Source organism: Quercus lobata, chromosome 10 (assembly GCF_001633185.2).
Source record: "Quercus lobata isolate SW786 chromosome 10, ValleyOak3.0 Primary Assembly, whole genome shotgun sequence".
Lineage (NCBI taxonomy): Eukaryota > Viridiplantae > Streptophyta > Magnoliopsida > Fagales > Fagaceae > Quercus > Quercus lobata.
Genome location: NC_044913.1, coordinates 21,425,832 through 21,450,357, shown reverse-complemented (window position 1 = coordinate 21,450,357; position 24,526 = coordinate 21,425,832). Strand labels below are relative to the sequence as shown.

Here is a 24,526-nt window from a genome sequence, read left to right as displayed (position 1 = left end):
AACCCGGACGTTTCTGTGCTGTTAGAAGGTAAAGTGATAAGAATGAGAAAATGCAAAAGTCATCAAGTCATGAATAAAGTCAAGGGTAGATGAGAGGATATTTGTGTAAGATGCATTTCACAACACTTTTCCCACCCCATTTTCCTCCCAATTTGGGAGGATAAAAAAAGTGGGTCCGAGAGGGAAAACTTTCTCCCCTGTTTTCTGTCTCTCTTATTTTCTTTCCTCAACCAAACAGTGGAGAACAACATTTTTCACCCTATTTTCCTCTCTCTATTTTCCATCAAGTAGAAGTCATTGTTTTATTTTATTTTATTGATGAACATTAGAGTCATAATTGAGTAGTGATGAGAAGGATTTCAATTCTTGGCATATGATTTTGTCACTATCTCTAGGCCATGTTCTATTGCAAACGTGATCATTCATTGTCCTCATCGATCTACTACTATATGGCAGCTGTTTTCTCTTTAACTCAGCATCTTTTCTATTTCAATACACTTCTTTATTTGTCCTCCTTGGAATTACTTGATTGTGATGTTAGTGTTTAAGCTAGCAAGGGTAATAATTGGAGTTTGACCAGATGTTTTTTATTCTTTTTTTTTTTTTTTTTTGGTCATGAATATCGTTGATTCATTTGTTTAGATAAGAGATTTAGAAGGGAAGGGTAAGGAGACAGATTTTAACAAAAAGCAAAGAGGAGTGGGATTTGATGATTTAACGGTGGTGGCTGGGTCCCAGCCCTGCCGACAACAATGAATCTGTTAGCTTGGAATTGCCGGGGGCTTGGAAACCGCTGTGTAGTTGATGAGCTTGGGGAAATTATCCAAGCAAAAGATCCTAGGATTGCGTTTTTGTCTGAAACATGGTCCACTAAGGAACAAATAGAGCGTATTAAATTGAAGTTAAATTTTGATGGTCTATTTATTGTGACTAATGAAGCCAAGGGTGGTGGGTTGGCTTTGATGTGGAAAAATAGTAGCGATGTCTAGGTTGATAGCTTCTCTTCCTATCATATAGATGCTATTATTAAGGGGGGTACAAAGGATGCATGGAGATTAACAGGTTTTTATAGAGAGCTGGAGACGAGTATTTGAAATGAAGGATGGAATATGCTGCATATGTTGGGGTCAAAGCCAAAACTTTCATGGTGTTGTTTCGGGGATTTTAATGAGTTATTACAAGTGGAAGATAAACAGGGTGGTGCACCATGAGCTCATAATCTCATGTAGGCTTTTAGGGATGTTCTTGATCATTGTGGGTTTGTGGACTTAGGCTATTTTGGTCCGGACTATACTTCGCATGGGTGACGTAGGGGTGAGTTGATATGGGAAAGGTTGGATTGAGGGGTTGCCAACTATGAATGGCTTGCTCGGTTCCCTACAGGAAGGATTAGGCACTTGAATAGTTTTACTTCAGACCATGGCCCAATTCTATTATCTTTGAATCCGAACGGGGAGCATCAAAGGTGGAGACAAAAGCATTTCTATTTCGAGGCTATGTGATTAACTAATTTGGAGTGCAATGGTATTATTTCAAGAGCTTGGGCTGTTGATCAAGAGGGTACTCCCATGCATGTGGTATCAAAAAAGCTGAAAAAATGTAAGAAGATGCTTACCGCGTGGAACCGTAACCACTTTGGTAAGGTGCTAAAAAAAATAAAAAAATTTAAAGGAGTGGCTTTGGAGGGCTGAGGCAGATTCGATTGGATCTGGGGATGTTGATTTGGTGAATTGGTTAAAGAAGGAACTTAATGAATTATGTGCACAAGAGGAGAAAATGTGGCATCAGAGGTCTCGAGTACAATGGTTGCAAAGTGGTGATCAGAATACTAAATTTTTCCATGGTGTCTCAACCCAACGAAAGAGAAGGAACTTTATAAAGGGGTTGTGTGATGAGAATGGAACTTGGCAGGAAAATGAGGAGGTGGTTTCAAGTTTGTTGATTGAGTACTATGCTAATTTGTTTACTACTTCCAATCCTCGCAACCTAGAGCAGATTTTGGAAAGGGTTCAACTAGTGGTGACTGAGGAGATGAGGGCTACCTTGGCTAGGCCCTTCAATGCGGAAGAGATGGAATGTGCTATTAAGGATATGGCTCCGTTAAAGGCCCCAAGACTGGATGGGATGCCGCCCTTATTTTATCAAACTTATTGGACTGATATAGGTATGGATGTCTCTCAAGCTGTTCTTTCTTGCTTAAACTCTAGATCCATCTTGAAATCTATTAACCATACTTTTATCACTTTAATTCCAAAAGTCCAAAATACAAAAAGGGTATTTGATTTTAGGCCCATTAGCTTGAGTAATGTGATTTATAAGATTGTCAGTAAGGTTATTGCTAATCGTCTCAAACCTTTACTGGATTCTATTGTCTTTGAAACTCAGAACGCTTTTGTTGCAAATAGGCTTATCACAGATAATATTTTAATTGCTTTTGAATCCTTGCATCATATGAAGAATAATTGTACAGGCAAGCAAGGTTACATGGCTCTTAAGTTAGATATGAGCAAAGCGTATGATAGGGTGAAGTGGGCTTTTTTGGAACAGATCCTTCTGAAATTGGGTTTCCATGAAGATTGGCTAGCTTTGTTAATGGAGTGTATTACGACAGTGTCCTATTCTATTCTTGTTAACGGAAAGCCAAAGGGTCTGTTTAGGCCTTCAAGGGGTTTCAAGCAAGGGGATCCTCTTTCGCCTTATTTCTTTCTTTTTTGTGCTGAAGGCTTAAATGCAATCCTGAAAGAGGCAGCTCAAAGGGAGAAATTCATGGGTTTTCTATTTGCAGGAATGGTCCAAAACTCACCCATCTCTTTTTTGCAGATGATTGTCTTTTGTTTTGCAGAGCATCATTGACTAAGTGTGAAAAAATCCAAGAATTATTGGGTTTCTATGAAGAAATTTCAGGACAAATGATAAACAAGAGTAAAACTACTCTCTTTTTTAGTAAGAATACTGATGCACAGATTATGGAGGAAATAAAGTTGTCTTTACGTGTCCCTGCCATTCAACATTATGAGAAGTATTTGGGGCTGCCATCTTTTGTTGGTAGAGGGAAAAAAGCATGCTTTGCGCAAATAAAGGAGCGGATTTGGGCAAAAATGCAAGGGTGGAAAGAGAAACCTCTGTCTCAGGCTGGAAAGGAGAAACTTCTGTCTCAAGCTGGAAAGGAAGTTATGATAAAAGCAATAGTTGAATCTATACCTACTTATTCCATGAGTGTATTCAAATTGCCTGTTGGTCTATGTAAAGATATTGAAGCAATGATCCGGAAGTTTTGGTGAGGGCAAGGGGAGACAAAAAAAAATCCATTGGGTAAAGTGGAGTGCTCTTTGTTCATCTAAGTCTGGAATAGGTTTTAGAGATATTCAGAATTTTAATAATGCTCTTCTTGCAAAACAGGTTTGGCGGTTATTACATCATAAAGATTCTTTACTTTATAAAGTCTTTAGACAAAATATTTCCCCAATAGTAGCATTTTGGAAGCGCCGGTTCATCCAAGTTGTTCTTTTGCTTGGAGGAGTATTTTACAGGCAAGGGATGTCATCAGTAAAGGTGCAGTGTGGAGAGTGGGGAATGGAGAATCTATCAAAAATTTGGGAGCATAAATGGTAGCCGGAGCTTTCAAATAGCAAGGTTGTCTCTCCAAGAACAGATACTGATGTTATTTTTGTGAAGGATTTGTTTCTGGCAGGTAGAAGGGTGTGGGATCCGAGTTTAGTGTAGCGGCTTTTTCTGCATTGGGAGGCTGACTTGATCCGAAGAATTCCAATGTGTGAGGAGTCTGTAGTTGATTTGTTGATTTGGCCTCTCACTCCTACTGGGGATTATAGTGTGCAGAGCGCTTACCGTATGTTGGAATCTATTGCAAGGTGTGTTAATCCAGGGTCATCTTCAGTGGATGGGCAGAGCAAGGTTTGGAAAGGGATATGGAAGATCAAAACTCCGAATCTGATTTAGCATTTAATTTGGAGAGCTGCTCGTGATTCTTTACCTACCAAGCAAAATCTTCGATATCGTCATGTACCTATGGAAGCTTCCTGTTCTACATGTGATGAGCATTTGGAATCTCTAATTCATTGTTTGTGGTTGTGTGAGCATGCCCAGGCTATATGGAAATCCAACATTAACTTTTTCCGGTTTTATAGGAAGCAGTATAGGAGTTTTTTTGATTTATTACAAGAAGTCTTGAATAATGCTTCGGAATTTCAGGTTGCTCTGTTCTCAACTATTTCCTGGTGTTTGTGGCAGAGGCGAAACAGATTGAGGGAGAATCAACCCACTTGGTCGTTACAGGAAGTGGGTGAGAGGGCTGTCTTGTTGGTTTGGGAATTCCTTGACCTGTGCAAACTTGATGCATTGCCGAGAGGTCCTGGTGCTCATGTATGTTGGTCTCGTCCTCCAGAAGGTGTCTTTAAGGTGAATTTTGATGCTACCTTGTTTGAGAATATTGGTAGTGCAGGCATTGGAGTGGCGATTAGAGATTCAGAAGGTGAGATCATTGCGGCGTTATCTCAAAGGATTTCTATTCCATTTTCTGTGGAAATGGAAGAAGCCATGGCCGCTCGTCGAGCACTTATTTTTGCGCAAGAACTGAGTCTCTCTAAGGTGATGATGGAAGTTGATTGTCTTAGGGTGGTTTCGGCTTTGAACTCTTTGGTCAACTGCAACACGTTGTATGGGAATATGGTAGAGGAAACTCATCGTCAAGCTTATCAATTTCATTTTTGTAGGTTTATTCATGTGTATTGGGGTGGGAATAAGTTAGCCCACGCCCTCGCTAGGAGAGCAGTTTCATCTGCAGGTTTAGATGTTTGGGTAGAAGAACTACCATTTGATTTGGAGAGTGTATTCCAAACTGATTTTTCTTAATTTATAAGAGCTTACCTTTTTCTCAAAATAATAATAATAATAATAACAACAAATAAACAAAAACTCTTAAATCAAAAAAGAAAAATACACAAATTTTTGAGTTTTCAATCCTAAATTTATTTATTTATTTTCATAAAATAAATTTATTATTACTAGTCTAATAATATATTATTAAATGTTTAAATTATATATGGTATAACTCTATACTTGGTGTAGCTCTGTTTAAGGTTATTTAATGGAGTTGAAAATGATGAGTTTTATTATATTGCATTGTCTCCTTACATATCTCATCGCATATATAAAATATTTAAAAATGATTTTTTAAAAATATTTTAAAAGGATAATTACAAATTATCTGCTTGTGACATAAATAGTTTAAAATTTACCTATTTGTAGTTTAAAAAAGTTATAACTCATTTAACATGAACTTCATTTGTATTAGCTTTGTTGTGATTGGTTTTGTCATAGCAAGCATTGTTAGGCTAAGGCTTAGCATTCTCATCAAGAGGACCCCTTCAATATGGATCTTCAATATATATAAATATATATATATATATATATATATATATATATATATATAGTTACAATATACTGTTAACGCTTCAGCTCGAAACATTTCCTTCTTAGACTTCTAAACACTTTGTACACGAAAATATGTCAATTCAATCACAAAGCTGTTGGCAAGATCTTCAACATTTGTAGTGGTAGGAATGGATAAGTATGCTGCTAACACCTCAACTTGAATCCTTTCCTCCCTAGATTTCAAGCACTTTATGCTTGAAAATTTCAACCACAAAGCCTTGCCTGGATCTTCAACATTTGCAGTGGTAAGAATGGATAGGTTAAAAAGAAGGAAGAGCCAATCTATGTAGGGTTTAGGTATATTGAAGTGAAGTGGGGGAATGCCAATCAATGTGGATTGTAGAGTAGATTGGTGTAGTTTTGTCAGCTTGTCAAATGTCCTATATATTAACAATCACACTGCAGAAGTCGATTTTACAAAAAGAAAAAACCATTGATAATTATTTTCAACATCAATGGATAAGTCAGAACTCAGAAGTGATCAAGTCGGCAAATTATCAGTATGGTCAATGACTTTAAACACCCTTACGTATGTTGTAGGATCTATATATATATATATATTGATATTATGATATACAAATTCTAAATAAATGAATTTGATTTATTTTATAGATATTTTCTCACAAACTCTTATTTATAGTGTTATATATATTCAACTAAGTAATGCTAGGAATGCATTATTTTCTCACAAACTCTTATTTATAGCGTTATACTCTTATTTTTTTTACTATAATAGAAAAGGGATATATTTTTAGTGTCCGTTCGGATTATTTGTCTTAAACGGTGTGCTTTTTAAAATCTCATAAAATTGTTTGTAAAAATATGAAGAAATACTGATTCCTATCTGTGTAAGGTTTAGGTATATTGAAGTGAAGTGGGGGAATGCCAATCAATGTGGATTGTAGGAATAGATTGGTGTAGTTTTGTTAGCTTGTCAAATCTCCTATATATTAACAATCACACTGCAAAAGTCGATTTTACAAAAAGAAAAAACCATTGATAATTATTTTCAACATCAATGGATAAGTCAGAACTCAGAAGTGATCAAGTCGGTAAATTATCAGTATGGTCAATGACTTTAAACACCCTTACGTATGTTGTAGGATATATATATAAATATATATATATATATATTGATATTATGATATACAAATTCTAAATAAATGAATTTGATTTATTTTTATAGATATTTTCTCACAGACTCTTATTTATAGTGTTATATATATTCAACTAAGTAATGCTAGGAATGCATTATTTTCTCACAAACTCTTATTTATAGCGTTATACTCTTATTTTTTACTATAATAAAAATGGGATATATTTTTAGTGTCCGTTCGGATTATTTGTTTTAAACGGTGTGCTTTTTAAAATCTCATATAATTGTTTGTAAAAATGTGAAGAAATACTATTTCTATTTTTAAGCATTTGGATAGTACTGGTAAAAACTGTTGTTTCAAGTGAAAATTACCATTATAGTTCCCATTTTTAAGCATCTGGACACCTTATCATTTTTAATTCAATCTCCACCTACATTAAAACCGACTAGTGTATTAATTTGATGATAAAAGAATTATCATCAATAGTGGATGTCATAGGTTAAAACTCTCTCTTAAAAAAAAATGTGGAAACTCCCACACAAGTTAAAATTGAAAAAAAAAAAAAAAAAAAAAGTATTGCAAAAGAAGAGGGAAAAAAAGGGGAAATTACAATTTACCATCCTAAGCTATACCACAAATTACAATTTACACCATAAACTATAACTCTTATTACACTTTGCACTCGACGTTAAGTTTGCTATTAACTTAAATTAAAAAGTATAATATTACGTGAAAAGACCAAATTAACCATCATCTCAATTTCTTAAAAATAAAGAAGAAATTATACTTTACTATCCCAAATTATACGCTCGATTACACTTTGCACCCTAAACTTTGGATTTTCATCAAAGTTAGCAACAAACTTGACGTTGGGGTGCAAAGTGTAACAATGGTCATAGTTTATGGTGCAAAACATGCATTTGAAAAGTTTAAGATGCAAAGTGTAATTCGAGATATAGTTTAAGGCAGTAAAGTAGAATTTTTTGGAAAAAAAGAAAAGAAAAAAAGATAAGAGTCCTAATGTCATATACTTTTTTTTTTTTTTAGTTACGATATGCTGTTAATTCTACAGCTCAAACCTTTTCATTTTTTTTTTCCCTTAAATTTTTAAGTACTTTGTGTACAAAGATGTGCCAATTAAGCTACATAGCTCTTAGCAACTACTACCGCTACATTCTTCATCACAACCTATTTAAATATCATCTTGTAATTAGATTGCATCTCTTATGCATGACTCTACACTAGTATTTTTGGCTTGAAGGGTTTCGTTACTTTGACCATTCTGTGTTACTAGCATTTTTCGTTTGTGACAGTGCAATGGTACCTACAATGAGATTTTTCTCAACGAAAAAAAAAAAAATTTATAATGGGATATTGATGGCAAATTTTGGTATTTAGACTGTTTTTAGAAATTTTTTTTGTGAATAGTATGCTCGTCAAACTATTTAGTTAGTTGGACTGATTTTGGAACTCGAGTTTGCCAAACTCGACTTTGGACGGAAAAGCAAATACTATAGTGGCGTTTTTTTTAGTGCCTATAGCAGCGTTTATATAAAACGCCACTATAGGGTACATATAGTGGCGTTTGTCACGCCACTATAGTTTGAATTTTGGGTCGGAACTCGAGTTTGGCAAACTCGAGTTCCAAAATCAGTCCAACTAACTAAATAGTTTGACGTGCATACTGTTCACAAAAAAAATTTCTAAAAACAGTCTAAATACCAAATTTTCCCGAATATTGATATTCGATGATTTGCAAGGGTATTTGTGACAAATCACACTTGTAAAAGCAGTCCACAAAACGCCAAAATAGTACTTGTGAATTCTCACCTTCAGTTTCAAGACGCGCCATTTCTTTTTACCTAATTAAAAAAAAAAAAAAAAAAAAAAAGGCACGAGCCAAACAAACTGATCTTCACGTTTTCACATGAAAACGCACCCTTTATCTTGCTGGTCTGTTTGGATAGGAAAATTATTGAGTAGTTTGAGAGTATTATAAATGTGTATTAATTACATGAATTATAGGTCATATCATAAATTTAATTAGTGGGACCTACAGTTATGTGAGAGGAGAGAGTATGCATTTATAGTACTCTGAGAATATCCAATAATTACCCGTTTGGATACTGCTTATTGCTGAAAACTAGAAACTTATTGCTAAAAATATAGTAGCAAAATAATTTTTAAATGATGAATAGTGTCCGTGGGTCCCATGAACAGTTTTTAAATGATGAATAATTTGTGTTTTTCCGTATAGTTAAGTCTCATGAACAGTGTACGAGACCCAACTGCTGAGCGCAAATGTTAGACGTGATGGGTTTGGAACGCAATCCAAACTCACACTTAAGAGATGACATGGTGACAATCCATAACCCACCCTTGCTATTTCACAATTTTTAAAATTTTGAGTGATTTTATTGAATTTATTTTTTCTCAACCACACATTAAGCCAGGTCACAATTATAGCAAAAAAGTTATAAAATAGTTTATAATTCTAAATTTTTTCTTTTCTTTGAGCTATTCCAAGTTCCAACATTATAGTCTCATGCTCATGTAAATATATATTTTTTTTGTTTATTTTAGTATAATAACTCACTTTTCTTATTATACATAATTTTCAAAACACTCAACATCATATTATTTGTTTCTCAAAAAAAAAATCATATTATTTATTTTACTTTAAATTTCATTAAAGTACCAATTTATCTTATTTTTTAAATGTTTATCTTTCCTTACACATAACAATAATTATTTACTTCTTATACAATTAAATGCAAAATAAATAATATCGGTGTATATTTACACATTGTAATAAACTTATAAATTTACATAATTATACACAGATTGACGTTAGTCATGTTTAAACAAAAATGTATAAACTTTGTATTTTTTTTCCTATTCTACGTAGACCGGTAGAAATGCACTCACCATTTCATACGGACTAATACGAATGTACTAACTTAACTATTTCATGCGATAGTAGGTGACTGACTGTCACGGTGGATTTTCTGAAATTTTTTTCCCAGCTCGGCTCCTCGTCTACAATTCTACTTGACTTCCTGCTCCTCCTTGTATTTACAGTTTTACTAACTACCTCCAGAGAGAGACTGAGAAACAGAGGGACCCACCCAACAAATTTGAAAATCCTTTGTTATTTCACAAAAATCAATGTCAAGGCTCCTTCTTCTTCTCCACAGTCGAACCCTCACTTCCCATCTCTGCAACTCCACTCTCACTCCCACACTCACACAGACACAGTCTCTCTCTCCCTCTCCTTCCTTTCCCCTCCAGCTCCAAACCTTCTCCTTCCGCTCCTCATTCTCCTCCAAAACCAAGAACAGCAAACAGCAAGAACAAGAACAAGAAGAAGCAGATAAAGTAGGAAATGAAGCGAAGAACAAGAACAAGAAGATTAATAATAGTAGCAGCGAGAGTAGTGTTAGAGATTCTGACTATCCAAGCGGTGAGTTTCAGTTGCAAGAGTTTAGCTGGTGGAGGAAGCTCACTGTGAAGCTCATGATGCTCACTGCATTGCCTAGAGAGCGCATTCCCAACGCCACCTTTTTGACCATGAAGATCCGCGGAGAGGTAAGCTTCTCTTTCTCCATTTCTCTAATTTTGAAAAAAGAAAAAAAATCGATGAAAATTTAGCTTACAGTGAGAGCAAAGCGTAAGCTGTGGTTAACTTCTCAAAACTTGATTTGTTGCATGCATTATTAGATGATGATCATCATATCATTCCTCATGTTATAGTATAGCCTGATTCAACGTTCAACAAATTAATTTCAAATAAATTACTGTTTGAATTTAATTCAGGAACCTAATCTAGGTATTGTTTGTGTTTAAGTTTTACATTTTCTTTCTTTTTATTTATTTATTTTTTGCAAATTGTATTTAGAATTATTAATATATTCATTGTTGAAAGTTTGAACAATTATATTACCTCATTTTCCTGTGTTTGGTTTTGACCTTGAAAATGAGCTAGAAAACACTAGTGTTTTTTTTTTTTTTTTTTTTTTTTTTTGAGTATGTGATGTTTTGGAAAACATTTCCATTGACTTGCGTTTTCCACTGAACAAATGAATTGTACTGCCATGTGTTTTTTTTTAAACTGTGGACTAATACTATGATACAATCTATCTTAAGCTAGAAAATACTTGATAACATTTTTCTAAACGCAAGTGAAATTGTAGCTTTATTGGATAATGGATGCTGAATATGTCATATATGTCTCATTTAGAAGATGAAATTGAAATTGTGTTGCTCTTTCTTATTCTCATGTTCAGATATTTGAACAGCTAGAGAGCCGTTACTCTTCAGAACTATCTCTACCTCAAATTTGTGAGAACATTATAAAAGCAGCATATGATCCGCGTATTTCCGGTATCTATCTTCATATTGAAACCTTGAGTTGTGGCTGGGCAAAGATTGACGAAATCCAAAGGCATATATTGGATTTCAAAAAATCAGTTAGTATCTTCATGGTATTTGTTTTTCTCATAATATGTATATATGTTCTGTATGAGTTAAATACAACTGATTACCTTTCTCGGTCTTGTGCAGTCCTTTGGTAGGCACGACCCAACCCTCAATCAATTATGGTTATTGTAGTTGTAAAAAATAAGAGACGCTGACTCCTGAGTACAAAAACACACACATGCAGCATGCAGCATTGAACTAGTTGATTAGACATGTTTAGTCAAGTGATATGCAAATTTTTGTTTATTGTTGTTTGGCATGTGATTGAAGAGGTTTGGTTCATGTGTATGATGCAGCTGAAGAGCTTGGCCGTTTGTTTTTAGTTCCTAAGTTATAAATGCACCCAATGGGTCTTGAATCCACGTCTTCACCTTAACCCTCGACCTTTCCCTCTGCCTTACTCTTACAAGGAGTGGAGGTGCCATTTGAGCTAGAACTCATTGAAAAAGAGGTTGACTTATTGTCTGTGTGCACATATATATTTGCTCCTGCACCTAAAGGTTTTGAACCCACAATCTCACCCTCCACCCATTCTTATGGGAGAAAGAAGTGCCATTTGAGTTAGAGCTTGTTGTGGTCTGTATGTACCTACATGACAGGCAATTTATCTTCTTTGGACGTTCAGGTGCACTGTTTCTTTTAAATTGGACTTGTGTTTGTATCATCTTAAAGTAAGAAGCCCCTCATACCTTTTTAGTTCTTCTATCTTCTTTTCATCACAAGGTCATTGATTTTGTTTGTTATGTCCAAAGTACTGGATAGCTGAGTTATTTCTTTAAAACTTCAAGTTTCTATGGTGACCTGCCAGCAAATTATCTATTTTTACAACCAGTAACCTGATCTTTATTCATACTTGACATGCAGGGAAATTCATTGTGGCATATGTCCCTGAATGTTGTGAGGAAGAATATTACCTTGCCTGTGCATGTGAAGAAATATATGTCCCTCCAAGTGCTTATTTTTCTCTGTTTGGTTTAACCGTTGAAGCATCATTCCTTAGAGGTAAGTTGATTTTTCTAGTTCTTGCATAGTTTTTGTTAGAGTAATGGTTAATGATTAAATTCATCATTTCTTAATTGCTTAAGCTTTTGGGATTGTAATTTATCATAATATCAGAGGTGGTCTTGAGTTCAAACCCTGTCTTTATTGCATTTACCATCTAAAAAATAAACATCCGACGTGTTGGGCCCCACTTATTGCTGGGGAGTTTGGGTTCACATGTGGAGAAGTGTTACAATGATATTTTTTTTTTTTTTTTGATAATCTTACAATGATAGTTAAAATGATTAAATTCATCATTTCTTAATAGCTAAAGCTTGCAAGGACAGATATGTAACCTTGTAGGTATTCTATCTCTATTTGGCTTGCCTGAACTTGCAACTAATTTCTAAAATGGAGTAAGTGCTGATTTCTTCTGCCATCACAACGCAGTTTATCTTTCTATCTGTGTTTGCTCCTTATAGTAGCCTTGGGTGTCATGGAACTGGTTATAAATATTTTTTAATTACCATGGTCAGATTACTTGGACAGTATTGAATATTCATTGGTTTTCATTTTATCTCCATATTTTGTAACATCTTTTGGGTTATTTAAAGCTGAGATTTACCACTTTCTATGTTTTCAAATGAATACCATAATAAAATGAGAAAATACTTAGGAGCACTAGGACATTGTCTCCTTAGTGCACTATTGACTTGCTTATATCACTGATCTCTGTTTCTGAATTTTTATGCAGTAAAAAAGTTTTCTGAATTCTAAAACTGCTAGACTATTTCTTGAGATTCATGAGCCAAGGTGAGTTGTTCAACTATTAGACAACATCATGTTTCAACCAGAGCTTTCAAAATCCATATTTGCAAGTTGCATGAAATCCCATCTAAAGGAATTGGTGATCATCTCTGGTATAGTTTTGTGACATTTTGTTAATTACATAAATTAATCATTGAAATATGGATAGCATGGCCTTGGCTCTTTTGTTCTCACACAGTTTGAAATTGAAAATAGATTGCATTTTGTATTAGTTGTGGTTAATCCTGAGTGCTCACATGTGTATCTTATAAATGTTTGTAAAATAAGTTCTTTGAGTCTTATGCTCTTGCATGAGTTTTTTAATGAAACATATACAAAAGTCCATACCTAATTTTCCACTTCTTAAAAACTGTAGTCTGAGATAACTTATGGCTCCGATTGTATTATTTGAATTTGATAGAGGTTTCAAAAAATTTGTTTTGTAGGTGTCCTTGACAATGTAGGAATTGAGCCAGAAGTGGAAAGGATTGGCAAATACAAAAGTGCTGGGGATCTACTTACAAGCAAAACTATGTCTGAAGAAAATTGTGAGATGCTGACTGCATTGCTTGATAACGTCTATGAGAATTGGCTGGATAAAGTTTCTTCTGCAAAAGGTTCCTTTGCATCTGTTGCTTTTCTCAATCTTCTAGTATTAGTTAAACTCACAAGATTCTGCAAATTCTGTAGGAAAGACAAGGGAAGATCTGGAGAACTTCATTAATCAAGGTGTTTACCAAGTAGAAAAGCTAAAAGAAGAGGGCTGGATAACAAACATAAGCTATGATGATGAGGTACAGAATTCTACTCCTAGAAGTCGGGGCTTGAAGTATATGAGGAAGAATCAATATCTGCTACTGCACTTATTAAGAATTCTTAAGGATATCTGAAGAGTGAGATGGCATTTTCATTTAGTGTTCAGTGTACAAGATTTTAATGGCATTATACTTACAGCCAGTTGAGAGGGTTTTCTAAAACTTGGTAAGTTATGGTTAAAGTTAGAACTTCTAATGCATAGTAATTATCAAGTCTAAATGGATTCTTCTAATATAAATGTACCATATTGTTGTTAGATTTGATCACATGTTGGCCATTAATACCTGTTCAATAGTTTCTGTTGAAGAGCATGGGTGTGACAGCCATTGGTATTAGGAGTGGTTTGTGTCGTTAAAACTGTTAAGGAATTTTTATTTTTTTCAGTTTCATTGATATGATGATTTCAGGTGGTTTTTAGTAACATGTAGTCCTTGCAGGTTATTTCAATGTTGAGGGAGAGACTGGGATTACATAAGGATGAACAGATCCCTATGGTTGATTACAGGTAGTCAACGTATTATTGGAGGCCTACAAATATGAATGTTCTAATGGAGTGTATTGTTTCCTGGAGCCATTGTTGGCAAATTGACAACCCCTTCTTCCCAATTAAAGCTTTCATTTTCGTTAATTTTAATATATATATGTATGTATGTATGTATGTATATGCATGTGTGTGGCTGTCACTTTCTGTTGTTTAGACATCTAATCTTTAGATTGTCCATCCAACTGTATTTGATTTCTGTATCATAATCTGGCATATAAAAAAATTATTTCGACCTGCTGCTGTTTTAGCTTTTAATTATTTTGAGTGAATACTAGCCATGGGGCTTCACTTACCTCTTATTTGAAGTTTGAACAATTTTATGATTTAAATTTCTAAATAGGTTGTCGGGGGAATAATTATTATTTTTTGTTTCCATATTTACCACGCAACTCTTCCATTTTTCTATGATGTGTATCCATGATTAATGATTTGGATTTACAATGCAAGGTACATTGAGGTTCTGTTTACGGAAATTCATAACTCTCTAAGTGCTAACTTTGTTGCATCACACACTCTGACACATGTACAATCGTGTCGTCTGATCTATTTTGTATTAGTGATATATGAAAATGTTCACTAGTCTTTGTGTGACTTGTGACCAATCTAAGAGTTCCATTGGTTCAACTGCTTGGATTTTTTTTTTTGGAGAACGTGAAATATTAAGTATTAACCTTTATAAGGTTTTTTTTTTTTTTGGGTCATGTTAACTTACAGCGAATATTCTAGAGTTAGAAAATGGACTCTCGGTTTATCTGGCGGTGAAGACCAAATAGCTGTAATCAGAGCCTCTGGGAGCATTAGTCGAATACAAAGTCCATTTAGTGACTCTAGTTCGGATATTATTGAGGACGAGTTCATTGAGAAGATTCGTAGTGTGAGAGGTAATATTTTATCTTATAATTCACTTTGCTTAATCTAATGCTCTATTTTTTACCGTGGAAGCATGATCAACTACCTCTTAAGATGTGACCTAGGCACCTAGCCATTTGAGATGGTGGCGTTCTAATTATGTTCATGTTAACAATGGTCACATGTGTGTTAAGTAAAAACTATGTAACATTGTAACTGTGTATACTTACTCCATGCCATTCGTTGTGGAAACATGGGGAGCCATTAGAAGATGCAATGAAAGAAAACATATAGATGTGCAGTTTGACTGTTGAGAAGACCTCTGGCTAGGTAACTAAAAAACTGCTCATGTAAATGAACTCAAAGAACATAGAGAATTTCCCCAGCAACGGCGTTTTTTGTTTCTCAAAAAAAAAAAGAAAAAAAAAAAGAAAAAGAGAGAATTAGTGCTGTTCAATTGAATATATGGTAACATCATATGCATCCACAACATTCATCTATAATTTTTGCTTGTAGAGGTCTAAGAGCAAAAGCTGAAGTCTACAAGGATCATGTTTTATCTACTGAAGTCTATAAGGATCATGTTTTATCTACTTGGGAGTTGCTTAGTTTGAATTGCCCAGTATTTGCAGAGTCATAAATTATTTTTCCAATCATGTTGGTTTTCTTTTCCCTTGCCTCACCCTCAGAGTCTAAAAGATATAAGGCAGCAATCATCCGAATTGACAGCCCTGGAGGTGATGCTCTTGCTTCTGATTTGTAAGTTCTGGAATATTTTACCTCTATAGATGTGTTATGAATCCAATGACGCATGAACTAAGATAGTAGCCATTTTGTAGACAACCTATCATGTTTTGTTTTCTTTATAATCAACTCTTTGGTGATTCAGTATTCTCTGTCAAGTTTCTTACACTGAACGCAACCTCATACCGGATAATAACAGAGTCCCACAAAGCTCCCAATGGGAATCTATGCATGAGAAGGAAGCCTGCCCTAAATCCTAAAAACTCTGCAAGCCCTTCCTCCTCCTCTGTAGCTCCCACTGAAACTAATTTTTTTTTCTCAAAAATAACTTTCTTAATTGTAACTACTTCAAAACATATGAGTAGACACCTTAGAAAACTGCCTGTTTTACATCAGCTCCAAAATAATAGTAGTTCATCTGCACAAAGAAATTTGAAGCACCAGCACTCAATTTGTATGGCCAAAAATGGTCATATACCACTGTTTGGGAAAATATATATGGATCTACCACTGTTTGCGAAATATTTAGCAATCTACTACCTTCTTGAAACTTGAGTTTGTGAAACTCGAGTTCCGGAAAATCGAGTTCTGTGGAAAAATAGCCTTCAAATTTGCCGTGTTATTTTTTATGGAACTTGAGTTAAGTAAAAAAATTTCAAAATTTTTCCATGGTACTCAAGTTCACAGAACTTGAGTACCATTGAAGAACTTGAGTACCATTGAAAACTCGAGTTCCCCAAACTCAAGTTCCCAATTAGTGGTACATCTCTACATATTTCAAAACCAGTGGTAGATTGCAAAATATTTTCAAAAACAGAGGTATTTGACCATTTTGGCCCAATTTGTATGATTATTACCAACTAGAAAACTTGATATGGAACCTTCCCCAGCTTCCATAGTCAACATCTGCTGGGAACTTTCCTAACAAGAATTGAGAAAGATTCGAATGTGGATTACCTTGCCTTAGGCCTATCAAACTGTTGAAGAGAGATATTAGTTCTTTTCAATAGAACTTAAATCTCCTGATAGTGGAAATCCAAAAGAGATTTGGAATCTATTTTCTTACTTACACGTCTATAGAAAAATATTGGGACCTTTAAAAATATTATATGATTATCATTGATCTAAAGAAAGCATATGATAGGGTCACTAGAGGTAATGTTGTGGGCTTTGGAAAAGAAAGGAGTTCCTTTAAAGTATATTAAGTTCATTAAGGATATTTATGGGTTGTAACTAGTGTGAGAATAGGTGGAGGAATCACAAGTTGGTTTCCTATTACTATAGGTTTGTATCAAGGATCATCATTAAGTTCATATCTTTTTGCATTCGTAATGGATGAGCTCACTAAATCGATTCAAAAGGAAGTCCCTTGGTTTATGCTTTTTGCAGACCAAGAGCAAGAGCTTTTGATATCTTGGATCAATAATTCATAAAGATATAGAGATTAAAGAGGATGTGACTTACATGATAAGAGTAGGGTAGATGCAGTGGAGAAGTGCATCAAGATTATTATGTTATTGTAGAATACCTATTAAGTTAAAGGGGATATTTTATAAGATTGCTATACGACCAACTATGCTTTATGGTACTAAATATTAGGTTATTAAGAAAAAACATATTCATAAAATGAGTGTAGTTAAAATGAGAATTTTAAGATGGATAAATGGAAATACACGGAAAGATAAGATTTGAAATGAGAAAATTTGCTTAAAGATAGGGGTACTTCTTGTTGATGAAATGATGAGAGAGGGTTGCTTGAGATGGTTTGGTCAGAGGTGAGTGATTAATGCACTAGTAAGAAAGAGTGAGTTGATCCAAGTTGAGAGAAATAAAAAAAAAGGTATAGGAGACCCAAATTGACATTAGTAGAAGTAATAAAAAAGAACATATCAATCAAGAAAGTAACAAAGAATATAATTTTAGACTAGCCTCATCACACGTGCTCGGCACGTGTGATGAGGCTCTTTTTTTATTTTGAGTTTAATATAATTTTTTAATGAATTTATCTATTGTTAGTGAGGTTACATAGGAAATGATTTTTATAAAACTAAAATTTAGGATTTGAAATGGAGTAAACTACTGGGTTTAGTGTGTGCTAGTTTTTAGGGAAAAAAAAAATGTATCAAACCTATGTAAGATATGTTTAGATAGAAAGTGCGCTAATTTTTAGGAAAAAAGTTTCTTGGGTAGGTTTTTTTTTTTTTTTTTTTTTTTTTATTTAAAATTTTAACCATATTTTTTATTTTTTAAGAATAAGGATTATCTAATTAGATTAGGGATCCCCACAAATCTAATCAGATTAGAGGTATTTTTGATATTTTTTGAAGTCATAAATAACTTTTTGAATCCACTTAATATATAGAGATAAAATGAAATCAAGGAAAAGAATACATGTAACTGACCCTTAATAATCTGTTGAGGATCCATAACCAACTCCAAAATTTTGGGATTACGGCTTATTGTTGTTGTTGAGTAGTGGAAATCCAAAAGTGTTTTATCTTTGTTGCATCTCCCCAAATCTAATACACCCCAATTAACATTATCGCCTTTTCTACATCTAACTTGCAAACTAAGCCCTAGACTCCTTTCTCTCAAAACCCACATTAATCTCTCATTAGGGACCAAAACAAAGTCTAGAATGTACCGTCCTCCCACTAAGCATTCTTTTTAGGAAAAAAGTTTTTTGGGTAGGTTTTTTTTTTTTTTTTTTTTTTTTGAATTAAAATTTTAACCATATTTTTTATTTTTTAAGAATAAGGATTATCTAATTAGATTAGGGATCCCCACAAATCTAATCAGATTAGAGGTATTTTTGATATTTTTTGAAGTCATAAATAACTTTTTGAATCCACTTAATATATAGAGATAAAATGAAATCAAGGAAAAGAATACATGTAACTGACCCTTAATAATCTGTTGAGGATCCATAACCAACTCCAAAATTTTGGGATTACGGCTTATTGTTGTTGTTGAGTAGTGGAAATCCAAAAGTGTTTTATCTTTGTTGCATCTCCCCAAATCTAATACACCCCAATTAACATTATCGCCTTTTCTACATCTAACTTGCAAACTAAGCCCTAGACTCCTTTCTCTCAAAACCCACATTAATCTCTCATTAGGGACCAAAACAAAGTCTAGAATGTACCGTCCTCCCACTAAGCATTCTGTGACTCTAAAACATGTGTGGGCCGTGGCTAATGAGGATGAAAAGGTTATGATAGTTTTCTTCACAAGAAACTAAATCTTGATAGTGGAAATCCGAAAGTGTTTCATCGTTAAGGAGGTTGAAGAGTGATGGTAGATCTGTTCACAAGAAATTAAATCTTGATAGTGGAAATTCGAAAGTGTTTTATATTTTCTTTTTCGCCCCAAATCTAGTACACTCCAATTAACATGATCGCCTCTTCTACATCTAGCTTGCAAACTAAGACAAAGAGTCCTGCTCTCAAAACCTGCAGTAGTTTCTCGTTAGGCACCTGAACAGTCTAGAATTAAATGTTGTCCCACTTTGTGTTTTGTGTCAATCAAAAGTTTGGACTGTGGTCCCCTACTATTGGATTTAATGAGGCAAAGTGGAGGTAGGCATTGGGCACAGCATATAGAGTTCACAGAATAAAAGCTAGAGCTGTGATGCTGGCCATGCCTACAGTTTACAGGCCTTCCTGCTTACTCTTTAAAATTTAGTTCCCATGTTGCTTCTGGTAGCTGCACTTATGTAGTTATCTATCACCATTGTTAAAAACTTTCTTCAGTCTGTCAAAAGTTTCAAACCTAGTATGTCTGCAATTGGTATTTAAATCAAAGAACCAACCTTCCATGCACAGTCAATTGATAAAAAACTTGGACAAGAAGGCAAAAGGAAAGTTGAGGAATAAGAAATGAAGATTGGCAAGGGAGCTTTGGTTGCCTTTATTGAATTATTTACAAAAATTATCCTATGGCTAACTTATTACCCCTGGTGTTTTTGGTGTACAGAATGTGGAGGGAAATCAAACTTTTGGCTGCATCAAAACCTGTCATTGCATCAATGTCTGATGTGGCAGCAAGTGGAGGATACTATATGGCAATGGCAGCAGGGACTATTGTTGCAGAAAATCTAACCTTGACCGGTTCCATTGGAGTTGTAACAGGTGAACCTAAGAATGCTTCAAGAAAATGAGGAAAAAAAAAAGTGAACTTCAGAGATATAAAGTTGGTCGGAATGTTAAATAGAGGAAATTTTTGTGGGTTATAACAGTAATAAATCTAAATATGTGTGCTGACATGCATGTGCAGAAGGTATTTGTAAAATATATAATTTCTTATTCATTTTTTCTTTTTTCCAATTTTAAATAATCAATTACTTCTTGTGAAATATAGTTGAGGATATATGCAAGAAGCTTTAGTTAGCTGTTAACTTCTCCGCAAACCCTTCTTACCATTTAAAAAAAAAAAAAAAAACTTCTGATTAGTTTCTTTATGTAAATTCTCCATACATCATTAAAGGAAGACCTTAGTTTTTTTTTTTTTTTTTTTTTAAAAGTAAATAAATTGTATTTGAAACAAGACAGGAAAATCACATTTGAGAACGTGAATCTATCCTTTTCTAAAGAATAGAACCACAATGACAACTTATTGGTAGACACAACACTGAGCATACTCTACCCTCACTGCTTCTATTTTTCTTGAAACAAAACACACACCCATAATCTCTCTCTCACATAGAGATATATATATATATATAGAGAGAGAGAGAGAGAGAGAGAGAGAGAGAGAGGTATAGTTTTATTAGCTGAGATGCTTCTACGTAATCCAAATTGCATCTGTGCTTATGGTTTCTGTAGTTGAGCAAATCACTTTGTGGTTCAAAAAAAAAACTTTTATACCTTCCCTTGGCTCTTAAATAACATCTATTTGGCTTGTGCAAGTTTTTAATGTGTTAGGAATTTTGCTTGTAGGGAGGTTTAACCTGGGGAAACTATATGGAAAGATTGGTTTCAACAAGGAAATCATATCGAGGGGAAAATATGCTGAGCTCCATGCAGCGGAACAAAGACCTTTAAGGTAAAGAGGCCTTGTTGCATTGTTAGCTTGATGTCTCCTTTGTGAAACAGGAATGGATACTATATTCTGTTGTCCATATCATTGTTATTAATACCGTTTCGGACCCGTTTCGGTTTGTCCAGTGGAATGGAATATTTCGGTACCGGCCAATTTCGGCGTACCGTTTCAGGGTGTTTCGAAGTTCTTAAAAAATAATTTATATATATTCTTGTAGAACATAAAATTGTCAATTCTAATAAATAACTAAATATCAAATAATACAAATCATTTAGTCTTAACTCTTAAGTCTTAAACATCAATAACTTGAAATATAACATCAATTTAACATCACACAATAAGAAGATTACAAGACAATAACTAAATATCAAATAATACAAGATTTACTCCTCCTCCTCATCATCATCCATGAGAGAAGGATCAAATTCATCATCAAAAGAACTCCCAAATAAAACTTTAAAAAAAGAAAAAAGAAAAAAAAAAGTTAATAATAGGCCAAATCTAGTACCGGCCGAAATTTGCATCTCGGCCGGAATGGACCGAAACGGCCTGAAATTTGACCCGAGGTGGAACGTGGGGTATTCTGGTACCAGTTTGCATACCAGTACGAAAAATTTCGACCGTTCCAGCCGAAACGGAACGGAATCAATAACAATGGTCCATATAAATCTCCTGTTCTAATTGAAACCTATATGAGTCTTCCACCATGTAAACCTATTTTGCGTAGATCATTTTGTCTCCTTTTTTTTTTATTGTGCAGTTATGCCCACATATTAATTTTTGAAAAATGCATACATTATTGTTGGTTTAAATGTGAGAAGTTCTAGATTAATGGATATTAGAATTAGAACATGAATTTGTAATCCTTAATATATCAACTATATTTAGAATTCATATTTCGAAGTATTTTATGATGACCCATTGTTATAATGACACAATTACTAGATGTCCTTCAATAATTGGGTTTCTAAATATTTCACTATCCAGGATGCTAATTGAATAACAGAGTTCAAGAAGGGTATAGTGAGATCCCATGAACTTTTCAGTCTATTTTCATATCAAAAAAGTAATTGTATTTTTATATACCCAGCACTCTCTCTCTCTCTCATAGCTAACAAGGCTTTCAAATAAAAAATTGAGTATGATATTTCAAATAAAAGTTTTGTCTTTTTCCATATATAAGAGAATCGTATAATGGGCAGTATCCTCCCTAAATCATGAGGGCATTTACAATGTGCATCCCAAACCGCAATTTCTACAATCAACACGCTACTTTTAGATTAAGCTGCTTATTAATTTATTACTTTAAGGGTGTTGATTGCAGAATTTTGTAGTTTAAGGCTTGCTTTAAACTCAACATGAGTTTATCTCTCTATGCTCTTACAATTGACTGGTTACAATTTCTATATACAGATCAGATGAAGCAGAACTTTTAGCCAAGTATGCACAGCATGCATATACGCAATTTCGAAACAAGGCGGCTTTTTCCAGATCAATGCCTGTATGTTGGTCATTTTAATTTTCATTAAGAATTTCAATCACTTAAAAATATTTTTTTCATTTTACTTTTTTTTCCTGTATAAAATCTGAAAACTCTCCAATGTCATTATATTGTTGCTAGGTAGATAAGATGGAGGAGGTTGCACAAGGGAGGATTTGGACTGGTAAAGATGCAGCTTCAAGAGGCTTGGTTGATGCTATTGGTGGACTTTCTCGGGTTGTTGCTATAGCAAAACTGAAGGCTAATATACCTCAAGACAGATAGGTTTGTTTACCATTTTTCTTCTTTCTTCTCTCTCTTTATCTTTTGTGTGTGTATATCACAAATTTGCTTCGGATATATACTGTTGCTGATTAAAAACACTGTAAATTCAGAAGTCTGCACCAGCTTATTAAGTGATAAATAGAGTAAATATTTTCTTTGCCTGTCTTTACAGAATGTGTTATAATGCATTTGGTTGGACTGTATAGGTTACTCTTGTGGAGCTTTCAAGAACACCCCCAACACTATCAGAGTTATTAAGTGGCTTTGGGGATACTCTAGAAGGAGTTGACAGAACACTGAAAGAACTACTGCAAGGGTTGATATTCTCTGCTGGAGTTCAAGCCCGGATGGATGGAATAATGTTTCAGAGAAAGAAACATACGTCAATTCCATTTTTAAGTCGATAAAAGATTACTTGAATTCTCTCTAACCTTTATTGGTTATCCATCGTCTCACTTCTCCATTTTGATAAAAACCATCCTAATCCCTCTAACCTGTATTGGTTATACACAGTCTCGCTGCTGCTTCTCCAAAATCTAATTTTAGTTGGACATTTGTGTTCTAAAGTTTGGCACAATGGAGCAATTAGTTTGGGATATACTTTGTTTGGAAAACAGCTGAAGGCCAACTGAACCAACTTGAATTTTTCTCTTCATTTTTTTACCCTTTTGGTTTGCATCTATTTTCTCCATGCCTTTGTACATGAATAAGCAGAATTATGTAGTGTACTAGTGTTCTACACAGGCAATACCAAAAAGAAAGAAAAATGTTGTGTTGTAATATCTTTTGGATAACATGCAATGAGCCATCCGAAATTGTCAATTTCTAATGCTAATTAGTGTTTTGGGGATTTTCTTAATGCAGGGAAGTAGAGAGAGACTTTTTTGATCCAACAATTAAAAAAGAATAGTTGAAACAAAACTATGAATGTCACTCGACATTCAGTTATATGCAGTGTTTGGCTTTAAATTTAACCAATTAGTATTGTGAGTTTCACTTAACTCAACTAGTAAAGTTTTTTATGGTTAAATAAGAAATTTGAGGATCAATTCTCATCAACACCAAAAATTGATTGGTGTTTTACTTTAATGATAAAAAGCATTATTAGTAACGGACGTCATACGTTAAAATTTTCTCAAAAAAAAAAAAAAAAAAAAAAAAGATATGGAAGGGTTATGTGCAATGCACATGACCCACTTAACACATGATTTGATGACTGCTGTCACATTATCCTATATGTAGCAATTACTGCATACAAAATTACAACAAATCCTCTCCCTTTATAAATTTATCATTTTAGAAAACAAAATAATTGTGTGAAGCATGGTCGACAACTAGTATAAAGTTTAAAGATGAAAATTCAACTAGTATAAACTTTAAAGATGAAAATAAAAAGTGTCTGACAACTAGCGTATACTTTAAAGATGAAAAAAAAAAAAAAAAAAAGGAAAATAAAAGGTACGGATGACAATGATATGATAATCAACCAAACCCAAATTTAAAGGATATATTTAGACTTTAGCCAAAATTTTAGAGAAAATTACACTTTACTACTCTAAATTATATTTTATATTACACTTTATATTATAAATTTTTCGAATACACATTTTACATCCTAAATTATGACATCCTAAACTATGGCCTTTGTTACACATTGCACAATGACATTAAGTTTGCTATTAACTTTGATGGAAATTCAAAATCTAAGGTGCAAAATATAATTAGAAGTCTAATTTATGGTGTAAAGTGTAAATTGTCTTTTATTTTTAAAGAATTGAAAAGAGGGGTAATTAAATTTTTTTCACGTAATGACATTTTTTTATTTAAGTTAACGGTAATTTTTTTTTATTCTAAGTTAACGGTAAACTTGATATCATGTCGAGGTGTAAAGTGTAACAAAGATCATAGTTTATGATACAAAGTGTAATATGAAATATAGTTTAGATGGTAAAA

General features: G+C 33.8%; 1 protein-coding gene across 1 annotated transcript; it reads left to right on the top strand.

Annotated features, from left to right (window-relative positions):
• The first annotated feature begins 9,656 nt into the window (after positions 1-9,656).
• On the top strand, positions 9,657-23,355 carry LOC115965964 (serine protease SPPA, chloroplastic-like). The gene is made up of 13 exons (XM_031085289.1): positions 9,657-10,136; positions 10,835-11,018; positions 11,892-12,029; positions 13,262-13,432; positions 13,506-13,609; positions 14,069-14,136; positions 14,890-15,056; positions 15,714-15,783; positions 19,744-19,898; positions 20,706-20,811; positions 22,222-22,309; positions 22,430-22,573; positions 22,780-23,355. The coding sequence occupies exons 1-12, from the start codon at positions 9,717-9,719 to the stop codon at positions 22,571-22,573; spliced, it is 1,815 nt and encodes a 604-aa protein (XP_030941149.1). The 5' UTR covers positions 9,657-9,716; the 3' UTR covers positions 22,780-23,355.
• Positions 23,356-24,526: the final 1,171 nt, after the last annotated feature.